Genomic DNA, 22,673 nt, shown 5'->3' on the forward strand with positions numbered 1-22,673 from the left:
AGTACTTTGGAAACCAAACTATTTGTCGTGGGTAGGACATAAAGAGGATCTGTTCCATCAGATATGCTACAAGAGCATTTCTTGAAACCACATGTTCAGATTTCTGTGTTAGCATCTCTAGACCATCCCCCTCTAATAAGGGGCTCGTTGGGTTGGCAGGCTGGACCAGCAAACTAATAACAGGTGTACTGCTAGAGGAGGAGAAAACAATTGCTGAGAGAGGTACATGAAGGAATGTGTTCTTATTGATGTGGGCACCTGGCCCAATTTCTGAGGGAGTAAGAGGTCACAGCAGAGTGGCCTTGCCTAGCTTGGAGTAAAGAAAACTCTGATACAGATTCAAGATTCCGGACTAGGGGGCAAGAAAATCGAGGAATGATGTCACCTCTTAGAGATCACTCTATCCAACAAACCAGCTTTCTAGCATTCTCCTTACATTCTCATATCTCTCATGTTTCTTCCAAGGAAACCTGACAGGACTGGGGAGCTATCCCCTTGATTCTCCAGTGGTAAGGAACGGTGGGAGTGAAATTTGGAGCACAACAGGACAATGAAGTTTTAAATTTTCTTTCCCCATTTCTTCTTCCTCCTCTCATTTAGAAACCATAATTTATGGTTACTTGGTTTCCCTCTACTTAGAAGCAAAGTAAGGGCTGGGGGTGGGGGTGGTCAGGAGGGGATGGGAACAAGCGGTGGTGAAAAGCGAGACTGAATTAGGGGTGGAGGGAAATCCAGGGGTGGGGCAGGATGCTGTGAAATCAACCACTGGACTCTTTCCAATAATCTGGTAGCACCCCCCACCCCACCCCGCCCACCCAATGTAGCTGACTAGAGTGTGGGCTCAAGCTCGGGGTTCTCTTAGACCATTTCTTGCGTTGCGCGCCTTGCGGCTGCTGGAGGAGGGAGCCCTGGAAGGAGGCGGAGTCGGGGGAGGGGTAGGAATGGGGAGCAATAGAAGGAAAAGGTGCTAGGCTGGGGAGTGGATGCGGGAAGGGCTGCTGCAGCCAGCGGCATGGCGAGTACGGTCTTGGAGATCATCGCCTTCACGGTATCTGTCTCGGGTTGGGTGCTGGTCTCCTCCACGCTGCCCACCGACTACTGGAAAGTGTCCACCATCGATGGCACGGTCATCACCACCGCCACCTTTTGGGCCAATTTGTGGAAGACATGTGTCACCGACTCCACGGGTGTCTCTGACTGCAAGGACTTCCCCTCCATGCTGGCTCTGGACGGTCTGCATCTCTCCTCCTTTCCCCCGTGACCTTTCTCCTCCCCCATCCCTCTCTCCCCCAATATCCCTTTCTCATGCTCTTCCTCCCTTTCCTTCCTTCCACTCGAAGAGCTGCGTCCTGCACCTTAGCAGGGCGCATAAGAAAGGGATTGCGCGTAGCTGAAAGCAGCTCAGAACCTCGGGGGGGCCACATTTTAGCTGGGGTCCGATACCTGTGTACTGCTAGTCCTTTAACGTCCGGCGGGCACGATAGGTTTCAGGAAGCCGGAATGTGGGAATTGCGTCGGGAGAGGGAAGAGGTGAGGAACATATAGAGGACAGCATGGAGTTCGATTTCGTTTCGTTCATTCTCGTAATCTAAGGAATGGATGGATTGTTCTAAAGTTCTTAACCTGGGGTCCGTGGTTACATTTTTAGGGATCCGTAAACTTGGACGGGGGAAAATTTATGTCATTAACTTCTAACGGAAATGTAGCATTTTCTTCAATTATTTAAAAAAATTCTAAGAAAGGATCCATGGGATTCTCCCTCCTGCCAGAGAGGTCCATGATTTAATTAAAAAAAAAAAAAAAAGGTTAAGAAGTTCTGTTTTCAAATGAGATTGAGAAGATGAGTGAGCTAAAAGTCAGGTGTGAGCCAGCCAGAATGAAGGGAAGCAGCAGATGCACAACTCGGGACGCCCCTTCTACCTCAGGCAATGCTCCCGAGATCGCTACCACGCCAGAGCGGCTGCCAAGGGCTGAGTGACCTGCCTCCTGTCCTATGTGTGTTTTCAATAAGACCTTGCACCCAGGAGAAAAGAGGGCGTTTGGGAGAAAGGATTTGGCAATCGGGTGATTCTCCCATCGCTAAAAATACCTTTATTATAGAGAGCCTACCAAAAAAGCATTTTTGTTTGCTTTTGTTTTTGTTTTTAAGAACAATAGAATCATCAGCCCCTGTATTTAAAACTCAGTGTTTGGTTTCTTTCTTCCTTTTTCTTTTTTCTTTTTCTCTCTTTTTTTCCCTCCCTTCCTTCCCTCCCTTCTCTTCCCTTCCCTTCCCTTCCTTCCTTCTTCCCTTCCTTCTTCCCTCCCTCCTTTCCTTCCTTCCTTCCTTCTTTCCTTCCTCCCTCCCTCCCTCCCTCCCTCCCTCCCTTCCTTCCTTCCTTCCTTCCTTCCTTCCTTCCTTCCTTCCTTCCTTCCTTCCTTCCTTCCTTCCTTCCTTCCTTCCTTCCTTCCTTCCTTCCTTCCTTCCTTCCTTCCTTCCTTCCTCCCTCCCTCCCTCCCTCCCTCCCTCCCTCCCTCCCTCCCTCCCTCCCTCCCTTCCTTCCTTCCTTCCTTCCTTCCTTCCTTCCTTCCTTCCTTCCTTCCTTCCTTCCTTCCTTCCTTCCTTCCTTCCTTCCTTCCTTCCTTCCTTCCTTCCTTCCTTCCTCTCTTCCTTTCTTCCTCTCTTCCTCTCTTCCTTCCTTCCTCTCTTTCTTCCTTCCTCTCTTTCTTTCTTCTCTCTCTTTCTTTCTCTCTTTCTTTCTTTCTCTCTTTCTTTCTCTCTTTCTTTCTTTCTCTCTTTCTTTCTCTCTTTCTTTCTCTCTTTCTTTCTTTCTTTCTTTCTTTCTTTCTTTCTTTCTTTCTTTCTTTCTTTCTTTCTTTCTTTCTTTCTTTCTTTCTTTCTTTCTTTCTTTCTTTCTTTCTTTCTTTCTTTCTTTCTTTCTTTCTTTCTTTCTTTTTCTGAAGAGGGAATTATGGCGTAGTGTGTAAAACTTACAAAGTAGCTTCTACTACCCGCAGTTCAAATCCCGTTTCAGACAATGTGTGTATCTTTGGACAGACCATTATGTTTCTAAGTACCTCAAACAGCTATCTTCGTAAGATTTACTAATAAGAACATAACCAACTTATGATCTGCATTGAAGAAATTCCTCACTGTTGCTAAAATCACAGCTTTATCTGTGAAATGAGGAATTGATTAAAAGCAAAAATTGTTTGACCTTGCATTTCGGTCACATCTTTAAAAATCATACATTAGAAAAATCAAAAAGTCAGATAGATTTAAATGCTTTCTCTAAGCCTTTAAAACAATAGACCAACGACTGATTATTCCTTTCCAAGTCAGTGATTAGTTATTATTCTATTGCTTCTGAAACCTGAGTTACTGTGTGGAGGACTTTAGCATAGAAAGAATACTACCCTTTTCTTCCTCCTCCTTTTAATTTTGTTAGTTTTTTTCCCTGGTGAGATGATCTTTTCTTTGTGTGTTTTTTTTTCTTTTATTTGAAATAGGCTTTCTTTGGTTTTTCTTTCAAAAAATTATGACTAGATCTTTTTTTCTTGCTTGTAGCATCTCGCAAAGTTTACAACAGTTAGTGGAAGATAATACCAGCTTTGTTTAGCCTTGAGGAGAACAATGAACTTTTGAAGTAGAAATTGGGATTCTCATTCAGACAGGAAAAAGTAATAGATTGGACTGCATAAGTAAACTGCTATAGCCCAAGAGGGATAATTACATTAGTTTTAAGTTTTTTTTTTCTCATTGCATTATTTTAAATTTTTATTTACATAGCTAGGTTAATAGTAGAAAATAGATTTTGATGCCTCTAAGTGTATGTAATTTTTAGTGTATGTAATTGTATGCCTTGAAAAACAAACTCTTGTTTCAAATGTATTATTTGATGAGGACATAGGATAAGGGAAATGTAGGTATTGCTCTGAAAGGAGCAAGAATTTGAGTAGCACCTTCACATATGAATGATCTAAGCCATATTTACTCTCTAGAACCACTGTTGAATTGTCTCTGTTATCCAAAACACAAATTCAGGCAGATAATGTGAACAGATAAGCTCATGTTACCGTGGTTTACCACAGAATTTACCACGGATTTACAGTAACTGTCCTGAGAGCAGTCTTCTGTTATAATGTAATTAAGAAAGGGGTTAGTTACATAAGCTTTCTTTTAAAGGGGCAAGGAAAAGGAAAGGAGAAATAACAGCATCAAGAATGTTCTTGATAGGGTGCTGCAGTGCTCATCTTCTCTATTGGGGAAAAATGATAGAATGAGTGGATGACTAACCCAGAAAATTTAAATGTTAGTGTTAAATGATGTAATAGAAAGGAGTCTATCACATGCATACTAATTTGAAATCACTAAAGAATGAAAAATTGAAGGGGAAAGGAAAAAAATAAAGGATTGATGCTAAAAACCTTCAATCCAACAAATGTTTATAAAATGTTTCATGTGTAAGGTTAGAGACATGGTAGAATGAATAAATCCTGTGTGTGTGTGTGTGTGTGTGTGTGTGTGTGTGTGTGTGTGTGTGTAAGGAATTGCTGAATTTAATTCCCAGCTCCCACCCATCTTAAAGAAAGTATTTCTGAGCAAGTCACTTATCTTCTTATTGCTCTGGGCAACTTTAAGTTACAAATTTTTGCTAATCTGTATTAGTAGAAAGGAATTTACTGGGAACTCTCTACACTAATTATGTACAGGCACACACATATTCTCACAAATGTACTAAGGCAGTTATAGGTCACTGGGATGTAAAATAAGAAAAAAAAATCCCAAAACAAAACTGGTCTCTTTTCTCAAAAAAATTATATTCCATAGGAGGTGGAGGGATGATAATCTACAAAGAAAGAAAAAAACAACAACGTAATTGAGAAAGGAGAGACTACCATCAATTGGGAGCATCATGGAAGACTTTACTAAGGAGATGGTACCTGAGCAATGGCTTTTAATTTAATTGTAAAGATGAAGAAGGTATATCCACTGTAGGTCTGTGTGAACCTATGGAAGCAAGAAATAGGATCTCAAGTTTGGGAAACATCTATCTAGTAATCTATTTTGACCACAACCTAAAGAAGAATAGGAGAGATATTTGAAAGGTAGATTGGAGCCACATTGTTGAGTAACTTAAATATCAGCTTGAGAAATTTTTATTTTATCCTAGGATCAATAAATAGCCACCAGTGATTTCTGATCATGGTCTTTTCTATGCTTTAGAAAGATTATTTTGTCACTGCTATGGAGAATGGATTGAATAAAGGAGATATTGGAAATAAAGAGACCAATTTAGATTGTTACAGTAGTTTAGGCAAGAGATGATAACAGCCTGAAATGGGTATTGGCCATATCAATGGAGATATCTTACAGATTTAGAATCATCAGGACATATCAGTTGATGAGCTTTGGAAAGTGAGGAAGAAGGGTCAATCAAAGATTGTTGTGGATGTTCAGTTGTGTCTGGCTCTTCATGACCCCAATTGAGGTCTTCTTAGCAGAGATACTAGAGTTCCTTTTCCAGTTCATTTTATAGATGAAGAAACCAGGACAACAAAATTAAATGATTTGCTCTGAGTCACTCAGTTAATGAGGCCAGATTTGAATTCAGGAAAATGCATTTTTCGGCCTCTTTTCACTGCACCATCTAGCTGCCTCATTACTCTCTGATTTGTACCCTCATTTATGAATGAAATAGCTCTGGACAGAGTCAGTCAGCTTCCTAATTTCTCATCATCTAGATCTGGGAAGTAGTGTGCTGTGATTGCAATTGAAGACTGTGTTGTTCACGAAGCAGCATCTGATAAAGTACTTGATATACCAACCTTGAAACAATGCATTTAATGTAATGTGAAAATGTTTCTTTTAAAAAGCCACATGAGTAACACATAGGCAATTGACTTGAGGAAAGTAAAACTAATCCTAAAAATGGATTCTGAAATCCATTCAAATAGGAAAGGGTCATTTATGTATAATTTTCCCCACAGTGTTGAAGGAGATAATTAAGCTAATTGACAGGGATGGTACTAACTTACTTCAATTATATTGTTTGTGAAGATGTACCTTTGAGTTTTGATTAACCAGATTGTGTAACTCTCAATCTCAGCTTTACAGATAAAGCAGCTTAAGGGGTAGAAAAGTTTTGTGTCACCTCAAATCTAATGATAAGAATCCAAATTGCCTAAATCAATGTCGTGTTTTTTTTTTTTTTTTTTTCATAAGACGATTCTAGAATTTTATCTCTGTTTTTCTTTATGGATTTCCCAGGAAAAATGGAAATGTTGCCATTTGTTAGCATAAAAAATTTACATAGAAAAGACACTAGACCAGTGATTTCATTGGTCTGGAGAATTCCCAGGTAAAGAAACTTTCTCTCTCTCTCTCTTTCTCTCTCTCTCAAGGCAGGTTAATACCCTTTCTGCAATTTGTAATCTAACAGCATTTAGAATTTAGAGTTTGGCTAGGGATATACAGCCAATAGGTGCCAGAAACAGGACACATATCTTATCTGAGATCAATTGTGTAATACATCAAGCTGCTTCTCATTTAAAAATATACATACTTTATTTCTGGGAGGGCACTATTACACTGTTTTGTATACAGAGTGACTCAGAGCTGGGAAGGCCTGGATTCAAGTACCACCTCAGACATATATTGGCTGTGTGAATATAAGTTAAATGAGTGTTCTAGATGTAGACAATGTGCTGACTTCTACTGATAAAGGGAATTTTCTTTTCCCTCTGTCAGTGAAAACAGACCCAGTATATTATCTCTTTTCATGAGTCTAAAATCCAGTTTGTGTATCACTAATGATTTCTCTTCAAGTGGATATTTTCACTTTTTAAGAGAGTGACAGTGAAAATCAAATGTGTATTTTAACTGTTAAGTTCAACTTTCAGGTAAGTCAGAATATAGTTTTTCCTATCCTACAATATCTACTGATACAAATCACAGTCCTCTTACTAATTTAAACTATGTTCTATTTAAGTGAGTTAATGATTTCTGGCTATCATGCTAAAGTTATTATTCTCAAAGTACCATTTGACCTTAAGATAAGAATCAATCTCAACCATGTTGCTGTTAGTATATAGTATTTATTTATGTAACTGAAAATGTTTGGCATTTCTCCTAGAAGATTTAATTATAAATTTTGTTTTAGAGGACCTCTGAGTAAATATGTTCAAGCTTCAGCATCTTAATGTGTTAATTAGCTATTAACAGTTCCAGTAAATTAGGCCTGTCAGAAATAATGGCCTCCTTGGCCAGTTTTTACTACTGTGGTATTATCTAAAATAAGTTTTACCCTCAGGAAATATTAAATGGAAGGTTGTAGGTACCCACATTGTAAAAGGGAAATCATTACATGCATGCTTATAAGTAGACTTAAATCACACTAAGATAACTGCCAAAAGAATGAAATGGAACAAGTATTTATTAAATACTTTCTAAGTGTAACACATTATGCTAAATACTTAAAATGTTGATTAATTTAATCCTCACAACAACCCTGAGAGATGGGTATTATTATATTCATTTTATATTTGGGAAAACTGAGGCAGACAGAAGTTAAGTATATTGTCCAAAGTCACATAAATGTCTAAGACAGGACTTGAATTCAGGGCTTCCTGACTGCAGATTCAGCACTCCATTAATTTATCACTGTTTTATAATTTATAATATAGACAGGCCCTAATTTACAAATACTTTATTTATATAAACATTCCTTACCCAGAACAGGATTTGTACAAGAAATCCTCACCATTCATGAAAGCAACTGTTCTTCTTTACCCAATTCATACCCTAAGATATTTTCTTTCATGCAGATATAGAGTTAACATGTTACTTCAGAGCTGTTCTTAATTGTTTAATGCCATAGACTGCTTCTGAGAACACTGTTTTTAAATACTTGAAGAAAAAGCTAAATTTCAATTAAAGGTTAGTGAAAGTCAATACATGTGTTGTTGTTGTTGTTGTTTTTTTTTTTTCCCAGTTCAAGTTCATAGACTATTCATGGACCAGTCTGTGAATTGCTGGGGGGATTCAGAACCCTTGCTCCAGTAGTACCTGTCTCCCTAACTTCCAAATGATATTCTAACAAGATATGATGGTGAATCTTTTCAGTCCCCTTTCTTTCACTTTGCCACCCCCCAAAAAAAACAAAAACAAAAAAACAGTTTACAAGGAAAGATGTATCTCTGAGGTCCTGAAGTGAAATTTGGTCCATACTTTCCCATAGAAATGTTGTTACAATGTGGTTATGTATAAAGGATAGATAGCATTCTTTGTCCCATTAGCTCTAGTGTGATCTTTTAGGAACCAACTTGAGAATGAATCACTATTTAATCTGCTTCTATAGAAAATGCATTTAGGTTTTCCAAACTATAGAATTTACAATTGAACTGGCACTGTTTGTACTCTATCAATTCATAAGGAAGTGAAGAAGAATAATTTCCTTAGGATAGTTTTATTCATTTATTTATTTTAGCATTTTTTGTCATACTAAGATTGATATTTGTTCAGTGACTACACTTGAAGGCAGGACAAAGATGTTTAAAACTATAGACTAAAATTGGTCTCTTTGATCATAAAAATGGTAGAGTACCGGCTGAATCTTAGCTGCCAAACAATGAGCTAGTCCTGTTAATAATTTACATACTCTTGAACCTTACCTGAAGTGATTCAATGGATAAGAAGAGTTCAGGGAGATCTAGGTGTAAGAGTCAGGAAGACCTGAATTCAAATGCAGAATCAGATACTTTCTAAATATGTGGCCCTGGGCAAGTCCCTTAAATTATGTCTGCCTCTTTTTCTCATCTGTAAATGGGGATAATAATAACATTTCCCACTCAGGGTTATTGCAAGGATTTGGATAATAATTTTAAAGTGGATAGCATAGTAGTATATAATGAGGGCTTAATGGATGCTTGTTTCCTTCTCTTCTGAGGATCCTGATTCCAGCTTCCAAACACCCTACTTCGCTGCCTGGAATCTGAATCAGACATCCTGCTGGAAAAAGGGAGGGATAAAGGATACCTAAAAAGGAAGAACTTTTAGGATTCATTGTTTAGCAGCAGTGTTACAAGTTAAACCATGTCATAATGACTAACATTCAAATCAATCTGTGTTAACTATTTTCTAATGTCAGTGCCATTATGCTTTTTTTGTTTTCTGTTTTTGTTGTTTTTTATTGCAATAAATCTTGTTTAATCAAAGGAAAGCAAGGCAGCTTCATAAACTTCAAAATAAAATTTATATAAATAGAAACTAGATATTTGATATCTTTGAAAACACAATTATGTACAATAAGTAATATGTGCAGAAAAAATATGTGCTTTATATTTGAGGTGTCGTCATTTGGGACACTTTAGAAAGCAAAAATGTAGTTTGCATTAACTTGGATCTTACTTGTATCAGAATGGAGCAGAAATTAAGTTCACTGTTTATTAAGGTCCCCTCTCTAGAAAGAGAAGCTCAACTGGGACTTAACGTTTGGATTGCCCTGAAACTTTTTTGTAATGGGAATTTCTTATAATAGCTTATGTTCCTATATAATATGAAACTTTCTATTTCCAATGCCATGACTGTTCCCTTTGGCAAATTGTTCTTGTGGTAATTGGCTCAAATCTCTTTGTGTCTCTCCTAGTACTTAATCCATCTATTGTTCATAGAAATGTAGGTAGAATTGGTCTGAATACATAAACATTTAAAGTCTTTCCTCAGTCCATAATTTTCCCAATGGGAAAATTCCTGATTCCTGAATTCAATACTAGTCCATATCAGAAGAGAAGGAAAATTCAAGGTTTGGTAATTCTATGAATAATTAAATGGAAAACAAATATATTACATATATCATTCCACTTACAGATTTTATTCATGGGTGTCCATTCATATATGACATGTAAGAAGCTGATCTTTGTTATAAGTTCAGGAACATCATACAATAAAAATTCATTAATTCATATATTACTAATTAGAATTTTGTGATAATTTGGAGATTGCATAAGTATGTTTTTATCTTAGTTATGAAGAAAAGATTTGCAAAGCAAATCATTATTGTAAACAAGATTATAGCTGAAATAATTAAATTGCTTACTAAGAGAACAAAATGCTCATGTGTCAACTACATTAAATAAGTCACCTGATCTTGTCAGTTCCTTTATTTATAAAGGACAAGGAACAGACTAATTCTAAGGAATAGAATAATATTTTGTCCCTTGTAGCACAGAATCCTATAATATTGTGAACTACTGGTAAACTAAGTCCAAGTTATTCATCTCTATTAAAAAAAAAACACAAACCCAACCCAATAGATTCTTTCAGGACCCTTCCTAAAGTAAGTGACTGTATCTATGAGAAAGTAATCAACTAATATTTTTGTCTAAGACTTGTCAGAGCCAAATGACTTTTCAATTAGTCTTAAAGAAGTTTTACTAGAATTAGTTCTCTATGGGGCTTAACCCCTACAGTCAAAACTTTCATGTGCCAGAAACATCATTTAATTTGAGTAAGACTGAGGAAGAATTTCAGGATGTAGTAATGAAAAGAGTACTTCTACTTTTTACTTTCTCACCATAAAATCAAAATGATGGAATTTTACCTATTGCAATTATTCTTCCAGAAGACAGAACAGATTGACTCAAAATGGAACATTGTAAAGGGAGGATTTACCTTTTCAAAATAACATTGTTGTAATGTGAAAAATGTCACATTGTATTTGCAGGTTATATCCAAGCATGCAGAGGACTGATGATTGCTGCTGTCTGTCTGGGATTTTTTGCTTCCATATTTGCACTGTTTGGAATGAAGTGTACAAAAATTGGAGGCTCATATCAAGGCAAAGCTAAACTTGCTTGTTTGGCTGGGGTTGTGTTCATTTTTTCAGGTAATTAGTAAATTTCTATCTAATCCATGAATGTAGCAAAATTATTGTGTTCATTCTAATGTTAGTTTCTTGATTCTGGTATGTTCTAGGACTGTGTTCTATGTCAGGCTGCTCCCTATATGCAAACAAAATTACAACTGACTTCTTTGACCCTCTCTTTGTTGAACAAAAGTAAGTACTCTTTTCAATCTATATATCTTAGAATATATGGAATGCATAAGTAAATATTCTGAAGGAACATAAACATCTTAATGAATAACGAAAATTAGAGGGATTTGATTACATGACTCAAGGCAAAGGATGTATTATATAGAGGAAACTGTTAAAGCACTAAGGCTACATTTAATTCACTTATGAACTTTACATAGTGTCTTTCCTCCAAATAGCACTGGATATTATTAGTTAGTACATTGAACATTAGAAAGTTGAAAATAGTGAGAATTGCTCTTAGAAAATATGGGAATTAGAGAGGACCTAAAAGATGGGGAAGAGAAAATGAAAAGAAATAACAGTAGAAACTCAAGGTGATGCTTTATAAAGGCCGTCAACCTGTGCAAGGAGCAGAAAGCTGTCTGTGCTTGTATTCATAGTTTTACTTATTAGCTTATCAAAATTGCTCTGGTAAGTTTTACAAACAATGTTTTCTTTCCCCCTCAAATGCATGTAAAAACAATTTTTAGCATTTGTTGAGTTTCCCCCGCCCCCCCTTTTTTTTTTTGGTTTAAGTTCCAAATTCTTTCTCTCTATCCTTCTCACTCTCTCTCCTTCCCTACCCTGAGGTGGTAAGCAATCTGATATAGGTTATACAAGTGCAGTCATGTAAAATATTTCCATATTAGTAATTTTTTGCAAGAAAACAAAAAGAAAGAAGAGGTATAAGGAAAGAAAAAGGAACAAAGAAAGTGAAAAATAGTATGTTTCAATCTATATTCAGATATCCCTTCTTTTTTCTGGAGGTGAACAGCATTTTTCATTGGATAAATTTAAGCCTAGTAAAAGTTTTTCAGTTAAATTTTTTTCAGCTAAATAAAAAGCTATAATTAAGAAAATAAAAAAAATTCAGCTAAAATTTCATTTCCTTTGTCTCTCACCTCCTCTAATTTGGAAAAGAAGGGAAACAAAACCTCTATAATTAATATACAAAGAAAACAAATGCCTATTTCAACTGTTTCCAAAAACGTATTATCTAATTCATCTTGAATCCATCACCTCTCTGTAAGGAGGTGAGTATCATTTTTTCATAATTGATCATCTAAAATGGGATTTGATCATTAATTTGATCAGAGTAATTGAGTCTTTCCCAACTGTTCATTTTTACAGTTGTTATACAAAAAATTATTCTCCAGGTTCTGCTTAGTTTATTCTGCCTCAATTCATACAAGTTATCCTTTATTTCTCCAAAACTGCTATTTTCATAGTTTCTTATAGGTTCTACAATTTGTTCATTCCCCAGTTGATAGATGCTCTCTTAGTTGTAAGTTTGAAATAGCTACTATAATTTTTTTTTCATGGAGAAACTTTTCTTCTTTTATATTTTTGGGGGTATGTGAAACAAAGAAATTCAACACTGCAGTTTTGCTTAAATTCTTTGGAGACATGAAAAAAAAAGTTAATCTCAGTTGTAGAGGAATAAGTGAATATTAGAGGGCTACTTATTGCCTTCAGCCTTAAGGCTGTTGATAGTTTCCCTAAATTATTAATCCAGACCTGGAAAACATTAGATATATCAATATGGAAATAGCAAAATCCCTGGAAAAGCATCCCTTATGTTTTGTTATAAAGTTGTTTTGCTTGATTTAAAAATATACTTGTACATAAATGTAGGAAGTCATAGTATAAAAATATAGAGGGCTGCCTCCCCAGTTAAGATATTCTTTCTCATTTTATTCTAGATGGTTAAAAAAAATTCCACCAAATGCCTCCTGTATTCCATAATTGGTGTGATTCCCATCCCGTTACCCTGAGAGAGTAACTTTCTTGGTCTTGCTGCAGTGTAGGATATTGGTTTTTACCCACCAAAATCTCAGATCTTTATCAGAATGTAGCATTCTCCTCTGATGATGGGGATCCAAGTCATAATTCCATGTTAGTATGCTATATACTGCAGAGAAGGAATGTATCTTGAAGCAAAATCATTTAGGTTTTGGTGTTGCTTGTTTTAATGAACATTGTTCCTGGTTTCTTTTCTGTTAGGAAACAGAATTTAATTATGAGTTCAAAGGTACAATATTGTGTTAATCTATTGTCTTAAGATTTTTCTTTCTAAAATAACTCTACTATTCTTTGTGATTTTCTCTTCTAGGACCTTCTATCCCACCTTTACATTATCTTCCATTTTTAAAAATTTATTTTGAATTTATTTAAATCATCTTCTCTAAAAAAATAACAATCTTAAAAAATCCAAACTGATATATAACACAAACTTTGTATGGAAGTTAGAAAGTTAAATTTTCCAAAGTTCTACTGGGAATTGAATGTAAAATATTAGCACTACTGTCTATCTACCCAGGTTACTTATACCTTCGGAATCCAATTCTTAATGTGCAACAAGAAAATTGGATTTACACACACATATATTATATCTAGGTTATACTGTAACACATGTAAAATGTATGGGATTGCCTGTTATCTAGGGGAGGGAATAGAGGGAGGGAGGGGAAAATCTGGAAAAATGAATACAAAGGATAATGTTCTAAAAATTACTCATGCATATATACTGTAAAAATGTATAATTATAAAATTAATAAAAATAAATTTTTTTTCCAAAGTTCTGAATGAAATAGTAAGCATTCTGTAAATTTAAAATTACCTATGTTTTAGCTATCAATATTATTAGCACAAATATCCTGTTGTTTCACATTCTTAAACCAAAATCTTCAGACTTTAAAATGTCTTCATTTACTTTAGTATGAGGTATCATATGTATTTAGCTAAGACGTGATAAAGCTCACTCTATAAACATGTTATTGTTTAGTTATGTACAATTTTTCATGACATCATTTGAAGTTTTCTTGGCAAAGATACTCAAGTGGTTTGTTATTTTTCTCCAACTCATTTTACAGATAAGGAAACCGAGGCAAAGAAGGTTAAATGTCTTTTTCAGGATCACCCAGCTAGTAAATGTCATAGGCCAGATTTGAACACAGAAAGATGAGTTCCTGACTTCAAGTCATCTAGCTGAACCTTACAAACTAACAGCTGATATAAACTTATCTATGACATTCTCCTTATTTGCCATCATCTATGAATCTTTTCCTGGCAACATTTCCTTCATTGAGCTATTTTTTTTTATTGCGAATCTGCTTCTTGAAAAATTACAGTGAATTCAGGTATATTTAGCATTGTGAGGTAATTTAACCTTTCTCCCAAGTGAAATTCCTTTGGTTGTCATATGCTCAGTCATCTCATTTAATTTAGTATTAGAATTCTATACTTTTCAGATTTCAAATAGCCTAAGTACTATAATTCTCTAACAAGTCAGGGAGGGAATTTTTCCATTTCTTATTGTGGTGATGTTGTTTGGATCTAGACCTGTGATTTCACTGGTGGAGAGAATTCTCAATGTGAAAATTTAATTTATTTATATAGTTAGCAGTTTCTCTGCAATTTATAGCCATCAAATCAACAAGCATTTTACTTAGCTAGTCACCATGCATTTAATAAGCACTTATTATGTGCCAAGCACCTATTATGTGGCAGTTGTTTTATGTTGTTTAGTTGTGATCAATTCTTTGTAACCCCATTTGGGTTTTTTTGGTTAAAGACACTAGAGTGTTTTGTCATTTCCTTCTTCAGCTAATTTTACAGGTGAGGAAACCGAGACAAACAACTTTATATGACTTGCTCAAGCACAGAAGCTAATAAGTATCTGAGGCCAGATTTAAACTCAGGAAAATGAATTTCTGACTCTTGACCTGCCACTCTATTCATTAGTGGCACCTAGCTGCTTACTTTATAGACTGTCTTATAGTCTTACCGACTTTTGCCTTTGTCACTGAAAAGTTAATTGACTTATTGAAGAATCACATAGTCAGTATGTGGCAGCTAGATGGTGATATTGAATAGAATGCTGAATCTGGAGTAAAAAATATCTGGGTTCAAATCCTACAGGTGTGTGACCCTTGACAATTGACCCTTTCATCTGATGATGTTTCTCATCTGAAATGTAGAAACAATAATAGCACCCATAAACCCAAGTTTCTATGGGGAAAAATAATGTCTAAATGACATACCTGTGAAGTGCTTAACAAACCTTGAGTGCTATATCAACATTTATTCTTATGAATATATGACAAATAGAGGGAGTTTCCTCATCCCAAGACTGGTATTCTATCTACTAGACCATTAACTATTGTACAAATGTATTTTCTCCACTGCAGATCCTTTTTTTTTCCTCTTCTATTCTAACATCCTCTTTTCTTCTATTGAGGTTTTTGTACACCATTGTTAAATGTTAAATGCTGGGTTTTTAATATAGATTGTTAAGTTATGGAGTTTTAGGGCTAGGAGGAATGTTCAAGATTTATCTAGTCCAACCTCATCATTTTACAGATAAGGAAATTTCTCTGTAGAGATTAAGTGACTTGTTCAAGACCATATAGCAAATAAAGGCAATGTCTGGAGACCAAATGCAGACCTACTATTTGGCTTTCAGTTCAGAGAATAAAGTGGAAATATTATATTATGCTGGTTCTCATTAATTTGACATATCATATTGGTGGTTTCTTTCCTAACCATTCTTTGAGGTTGCTTCAAATATTTAATATATATAGACTACTCTATATTTATCCAATAAAAATAGTTACCCTATATTTTTCCAATTAAAAAAAAACTATTTTACACAATAGTTTGTATAAAAAAAAGCACTGCATACTAATTAATAAAATCATTAAATCATATCGATTTATATCCTATATTATACAAATTTATAATTACTATTTGAAATTTCTTTAAAATTATTAATAACATTTATAAAGTATCTGTGTAGTTCTCATGCAAAAGGTCCAAGGAATTCTAAAAATCTGAAAACTGTTCAACAAACTCAGACTCAACAGCATTTATTAAATGTCTATTATATACATAGTCTTGTGAATTGCTATTCCAGAATTTTGATGGATAGAATAGAAAGATAGGTGCATAAAATCTACAAGTAACCTATATGCCTTTAGTTATCAGTTGCATGCCCTTCTGCAGGGAATACCTGCTCTCCCTGTACCTGTTCCTTCAATCTGAGGAAGAAGTTATGAGCATGGAAATACCCAAACATCAGAAACAGGAGGAAGCAGGAAGAATCAATACACTGTTGACTACAGTCCTGAGGGAGGGAGGTGGAATGAGACAAAACAATGGCCTGGAGCTACTTTTTAAACAGTCATATCCCAAGGGATTTTCTATGGATCTGTGATTTCATTGATGTGGTTACACCTGTAAATTACAAACCATCCATGCTTACTGATCTTGTGGAATTCTTACCCATATTTTCCCAAAAGTCCATTATAGAGATTCTCTCTATAATGCTACAGATTTTCCTCCAATTCTCTTAATATGTCATGGACACTGGTACAGCACATAGGCTATGGAGCAATTAATCCCTTACTCTAGTCATATATCTGATAAATTTCTTTTTTTTTTTTAGTCATACAGCTAAAATTCTATTTTCTGGAATAAGCCTTTTCTGATCCTGGTCCTGCTTAATGCTATGTATGTATGTATATGTATATTTATGTGTATATATATTTATATATGTAATCAGTTGATTATCTGTTATCCTGCATGTATCTTGTTTCTACATAATTATTTACATGTTGATTCCCCCAATACACTATTGAAGTTCCTCAAAGCAAGAACTATCTCTTGCTTTTTTATGTATTCCCAGAATTTAGCACAGTACCCCATTTACACAGTAGGTACTTAATATTATTTCCTCAACTAAAATTGTGAATATTAAAAAATAGGGACTCTTTAGTTTTCTACTTGTATCTTAGAAAAGATCTTGACACATATAAACACTTAATAAATGCTTTATTCATTCATACATTATATCTCATAAGACTTATCATGAATAATTCATTATTGATAGGATGCTGACACTTATTTATACCCACTACTCATAACATTTCTCTGTGGGACACATTATTCTGTGATAAGTTTTCCTTGACTTTTGCCCATAAAGCAACATCGAGAATATTTTAATATTTTGTTGGATCCACAGTTTCATTCATATGTGCAAGAGGTTTGACACCCTTCTCATTTTGTATAATTCTTGTTCATGTCCTTTTGTAAATTTTTCAGAAAGGATCTACCCAACATACTGGAAGACTTCCTCTGGGTCTTTTAACATTTGGTGAAGATGTTTGATGAGAAATTTAATATCATAGGTGAAGGGGACTCTTGCAGAGGAATTTCCTCTACCAAAGCAAATTGACATCCTCTCTATAACTGATAAATGTTTTGTTTTGTTTTTGTTTTTGTTTTTTCTGAGTCTGGGGTTAAGTGACTTGCCCAGGATCACACAGCTAGGAAATGTTAAGTGTATGAGACCAGATTTGAACTCGGGTCCTCCTAAATTCAAGACTGGTGCTCTATCCACTGCGCCACCTAGCTGCCCCCCTATAACTGATAAATTAAGGAATAAATTAATGGAAAAGCATTTGCTAAGAGCTTTCTATGTGTCAGGCACTGTAATAAGTATTACAAAGGGAAAAAAAAAGGTAATCTCTGAACAAAAGGAACTTATATTCTAATTGAGATGCAACAACCAAAGGGAAGTGCTGGCCAGAAAGAGGCACTCTGGAAAGTTTCTTGGATAGCAAGTGGAGCCATAGTAGCATAAGTTAATATACTCAATTTAGGAACAATGGAAGAATTGATTTTAATTCAATTTATAGTTCCAGAAGTGGGTGATGAAAATTAAGAGAAGGATGGTAAGGAAAAAAGAATCTCAAAGGGGCAAAGCATCTAGCTAGGAAGAGAAAGTTGGATAGTTGGGAATGAACTAAAACAAAGTAGGAACTTTTCCTGAATTAGCATTTCTGAAAAGGAAGTTACCAGTCAGGAGAGTAGAGTAATGGGATGGAATTTTCTCCAGATTGGGAAGGTGATTGTAGAAGAGGAAAGGAAAGCCAAAGAATCCAATTAAAGGCAGTATGTGTCACAGATTTTCATCTTGAACTCAGGAATTCTTGACTCTGTCAGCTTTCTAGACTCTCTGCCGAGCCACCTCTACAGATCCTGTCATTTCAGATACAAAAAAAAGGGTAATTTAGAGAAGTTTTTAAAAGGGTAATTTAGAGAAGTTAAATAACCTGTCCAAGCTGACATAACCAGGTAGTAGCAGTTTATAATACTTTGATTCTCAGTTCATTTTCCTTTCCATTATGACACATGTCTTTCCTTCTTTAAATGCAGAGAAAAGGGGAGATTGGGTGCACTGAGTCCAGAATAGTAGTAAAATATTAAAATATTCTATTGTCGGTTTTCTCCTTTCTGTCATGAGTGGAAGCAAAGGCAGGTAACGATAGCATTACAAGGTTCTATAATTTACTCAGAGTAGGGCACGTCCTAGAGGTAAAGGAGGAAGGAAACTGATTACCTTCCATCTTAATAGTACTCCTCTTCTATCATATTGACATAGATATGCTACCCAAAACAACTTTGGGAACAGTGTCCAAATCTGTGTTTTCATGGCTATAGGGAACTCCTGTTGGGGAATTTCCTACCCATACAGATCAGCAATTGTTTTAAAGAGTTGCTTAGGAACAGAGTGATTTATCCAGGTTTTCCTGACTACAAGGAAAAATCTCCTACCGAGTAAAATCTTCTACATAATTCTGTGACTAATTTCAATTTCCCTATTTCCATTTTGTATGTATATGGACTGGCATATAACAAGAACTAAGGAGATAGCCACCAGCTAGGGCAGGTTATGCTTCTTTAAAGAAAATATTTCTTTGTAGTTTGATAAGCAAACTTTGGATTACATTTAATAGCAGTATAAACACAACTCTTGAGCTTTTATAGAACAATAGTTGAAACTTTGATATGGATTCCTAGGGCAGAAGTGGGTGAAGTGTGCTGTGGTTGTCTTAGTACAAAAATTTGCAGAGTCTAAGTCTAGTACATTGCTTCAGGAAAAATGGCTAATGCCCTGCATAAAGCCTGGGGAAAATAGAGCTGCTGTAGTAGAGATGATAATACCAAAAAAGTCTTTATTGTCAGACTGTTTATATTTAAGTTTATGGTTGTTGGTTCTTCAATTCCACTTGTACTGGAGAAGGTCTATCCCTTACACTAATCTTTTGCATTATTTTTAAAAAGAATTTTGATGAGTACATTCTTGAATTGCTTTATTATTCCAATAAATACTCAAAAATATTTCTCAACTCTTTCCTTTAGCCTGTTTGAAACTAACTTCCTTCTCTTTGGAAAAACAAAAAACCAAAAATACCCACCAAAACCACAGTGTCCCCCAAAACACTTAATAAAATTTCCTTCCCGAACCTTACAGAATACTTCTGAACGTGATTCATTCTTTCCAAAGTGTTGAAATAAATTACATTATGACCACTATCAATTATTTAGTAATATAAACCACTAACTTCCTGAAAGTCTTGTTTTTATTTTTTTATTTTTTTAAGGAAGTTATTCCAGGAAGAAATTGATTGACATCAACAGACTTTCCCAAATCATACCCTCTCCCCCAATGTAATCCTCTTTCCTTCCTTTTCCATTGTTTTTTTATGTTCATTGAGATATAATAGAACCACTCCCAACTCTCATCTAATTAAATTCCTTCTATGAACCCTGAGAAGTTCAAAGGAGACCCATGTATCATTTTCATGTATTATAATATAAGCAGTTTATCCTCATTTAGTTTGTTATTATTATTCATTCATTCATGTTTAACCTTTTATGTTTCTCTTAATTTCTGTATTTCTACTTCAAAATTTCTTTGAAGCCCTGATCTTTTCAAGAAAAGTGTTTGAGTTTTCCATTTCATTGAAGATCCATCCCCCCCCCCCAAGAATATACTCAGTTTTGCTGGATAACTTATTTTTGACTGTAAGCTTATATTCTTTGCCTCAGGAATAATGTATTTCAAGTTCCACACCTTTTTTATAGTTGTTGCTGTTATTGTTCATTTCAGTCTTGTCTTGTGACTTCATTTGTTTTTTTTTTTGTTTGTTTTTTTTTGACAAAGACATTTCAGTAGTTTGCCATTTCCTTCTCCAGCTTATTTTACAGATGAGGATCCTGACAGGGTTAAGTGACTTGCCCAGGATTAGATAGCTACTAAGTGTCTAAAGCCAGATTTGAATTCACTACGATGAGTCTTCCCAATTCCAAGCTCAGCACTCTATCCTCTGTGCCACCTAACTCCCTATCATGGACTCACCTAGGATTGAACCTGAGACTTCTCTCACCCAGAGAAAAAAATCATGGTGCCTCTTAAATCATGTGATTCTGATTGTGACTTCTTAATACTTAAATTCTTTCTTTCTTGCTTCTTGCACTCTTCCCCCTCCCCCCCCTTTGATATAGAAGCTCTGAATTTTGGTTATCAGTTATTGGGAGCTTTTCTTTTGGAATTTCTTCAGGAGATCACCAATAGATTTCCACTTTGGTTTTAAAGAAATCTGGATAGTTTTAAGGTTTCTTGAAATATGATGTCTGTTTTTTAAAACAATTTTCCCTCAATCTGTTTGTTTTTTTCCCTTAATCTTAATTTTGTTTTTGTTAAATTTACATTATGTTCTATTTTTCTTTTCTTTTTTTGTTTTAGTATTTCCTCATGGAATCATTAGCTTTTACATGATTTATTCTAATTTTCAGGGAGTTTGTTGCTTGAGCTAATTCCATTTCCAATTCTTTCTTCCATAACTCTAATATCTTTTCCATATTTACTTCCAGCTTTTAAATTTCACTGGTAAAAAATATTTTAAAAAATTCTTTGTAATTCTTGTCTCATCTCTTTCAGAAATCCTAATTGAAATTGTGATCAGGCTGTTTTGAAATATTCTTGTTCTTCTAGTACCTTTTAGAACTGTCTCTGTTCTTTTCCTATTTGGTATTTTTTAATCAATCACTTAGATAAAGGTATGGTTAGCATGATATTCAAATTTTCAGATAACACAATGAAACTATTATGCTGGATGATAGCAACCCAAAAGATCTTGACAGATTACAATACTGAGCCAAATAAATGTTACATTCTTCACTTATCTGAGTCTTGTTTGGATATTTATAAGCCAACAGGTAGGACAACGTGAAAAAATTCAAAAATCAGTTGAAGGAACTGGAGATATTTACCCTAGAGCAGAAGAGAAGTAGGGCATGATAACTATTATTAAATATCTGTGGGGGAAGGACTAAAATTATTTGTTCAACCTTAGAGAGCAGAGTTGAAATTGCTGAGAGGAAATTTAGATCTCCAACTAAGGACAGCTTTCCCTCCCCCAAAAAAATTCCCTTAGAAGGTAGGGATTTCCCTTTTAGTAGAAGTGTTCAAGCAAAGGCTAATGACCATTTACTGTTGTTATTTTCAAAGAGGACCAGTGACAGAGAGAGTAGTGTATTGACTCCATTGAATTGGATTTAAGTGAAGCAAAGCTGAACAGTCAGTCTTTCCTCCACAGTCTTTAGAAGGCAATGACAAAAGGTAGATCAGGACTATTTGTGATGGTGCTTTGTACAGTTGGAAACCTTGGCCTTTTTAAGTTGAGGTTTTTTCCAGATCTCTGTTTGTCTGAAGCAGCATATATTCAGTAATTAAAGTCTAGGTAAGAACTGAGGCAGAGGAGACCTAGTTTGCCTCCATAAAAGAATCAGTGTAGGAGGGGAACACCCTGAGAATTTCTGGCCAAAACAGAAACAGTTGTTTCCACTTGCAAAGTAGGGTGCAGGGAGGTTATTGTTCAGGTTTCAATTGACTTGATATCTTCAGAGAGTTTTCCCAAGATTCTGTGATTTGGGGATGCTGTCTTCTAGAATATAACATACATAAAGATGGTAGCACCAATGGAAGAGGAAGAAATGATACTTGTCCTAAACTATGATAAGCAAGTAGAATCATAGAATTTTTGAATTGGAAGGAATAATAGAGCAAGGCTTCTTAATTTTTTCCACTTATGATCTCTTTTTCTCCAAGAATTTTTTTCATGACTCCTCTAAGTGTATGGGTATATATAATAGGTATACAAATCTGATTTTACTGATAATCATAATTTCATGATCCCTCACATTCAGTTACAAACCCCATATGGGGTTGCAAACCACAGTTTAAGAAGAGCAAAGAACTGTGTTGATGCAAATAAGAAAAGTGTGGCAATTCCTGCTCTCAGGAAGTTTACATTGTAATGCAGGAAACAACATGCATATATGACATGGTTTCAGGTATAAAATAAAAAGATCTAGTGTTCCTGACTGTGTAGCAGCAAAGCAAATGGCAATGCCTCTTCTTTTACATCCTTTCTAGTGATAAAGACACTTTCTGATGTTGAATTATTTCATAGGGCCAAGGACTGTGGTGATAAGAAATGCTTTCTGTATATCTTTAGTCACTGTGGCTCCAACATCCAAAGAACCATTAGCCAGGCTGCAGCTCCACAGGGCTTGTTTCCTGGAATCATGACTGTGGGCATTAGGCAAGCAGGCCTGATGGTCTGGGGGTTGGGCATTGGCTTTACTTGTCCCTCAGAAGCAGTTTGTGTAGGCAGGGAATGTAGGTTTCCTTTCCATAGCAGTTGCTCCCCTTACTTAAGGCTATGAGGGTCAATCCAGAAGCAGAGCTCAGTGGTTTGTGGAAAATTC

The 22,673-nt window shown here is 35.4% G+C and overlaps 2 protein-coding genes across 2 annotated transcripts in view; one reads left to right on the forward strand and one right to left on the reverse strand.

Moving 5' to 3' along the window:
* The first annotated feature begins 926 nt into the window (after positions 1-926).
* Positions 927-22,673, forward strand: part of LOC141560735 (claudin-10-like) — a 35,320-nt gene continuing 13,573 nt past the window's right edge. The window contains exons 1-3 of the mRNA XM_074299367.1: positions 927-1,232; positions 10,704-10,865; positions 10,955-11,036. Coding sequence (XP_074155468.1) covers positions 1,013-1,232; positions 10,704-10,865; positions 10,955-11,036 — 464 coding nt within the window. The 5' untranslated portion in view covers positions 927-1,012. The remainder of the gene's footprint in view (positions 1,233-10,703; positions 10,866-10,954; positions 11,037-22,673) is intronic.
* The window catches only part of DZIP1 (DAZ interacting zinc finger protein 1), a 102,105-nt gene continuing 92,160 nt past the window's right edge, over positions 12,729-22,673 (reverse strand). Inside the window, exon 21 of the mRNA XM_074299362.1 lies at positions 12,729-13,051. The gene's annotated coding sequence lies outside the window, so the exon portion shown is untranslated. The remainder of the gene's footprint in view (positions 13,052-22,673) is intronic.

The sequence above is a fragment of the Sminthopsis crassicaudata genome, chromosome 3 (assembly GCF_048593235.1).
Source record: "Sminthopsis crassicaudata isolate SCR6 chromosome 3, ASM4859323v1, whole genome shotgun sequence".
NCBI lineage: Eukaryota > Metazoa > Chordata > Mammalia > Dasyuromorphia > Dasyuridae > Sminthopsis > Sminthopsis crassicaudata.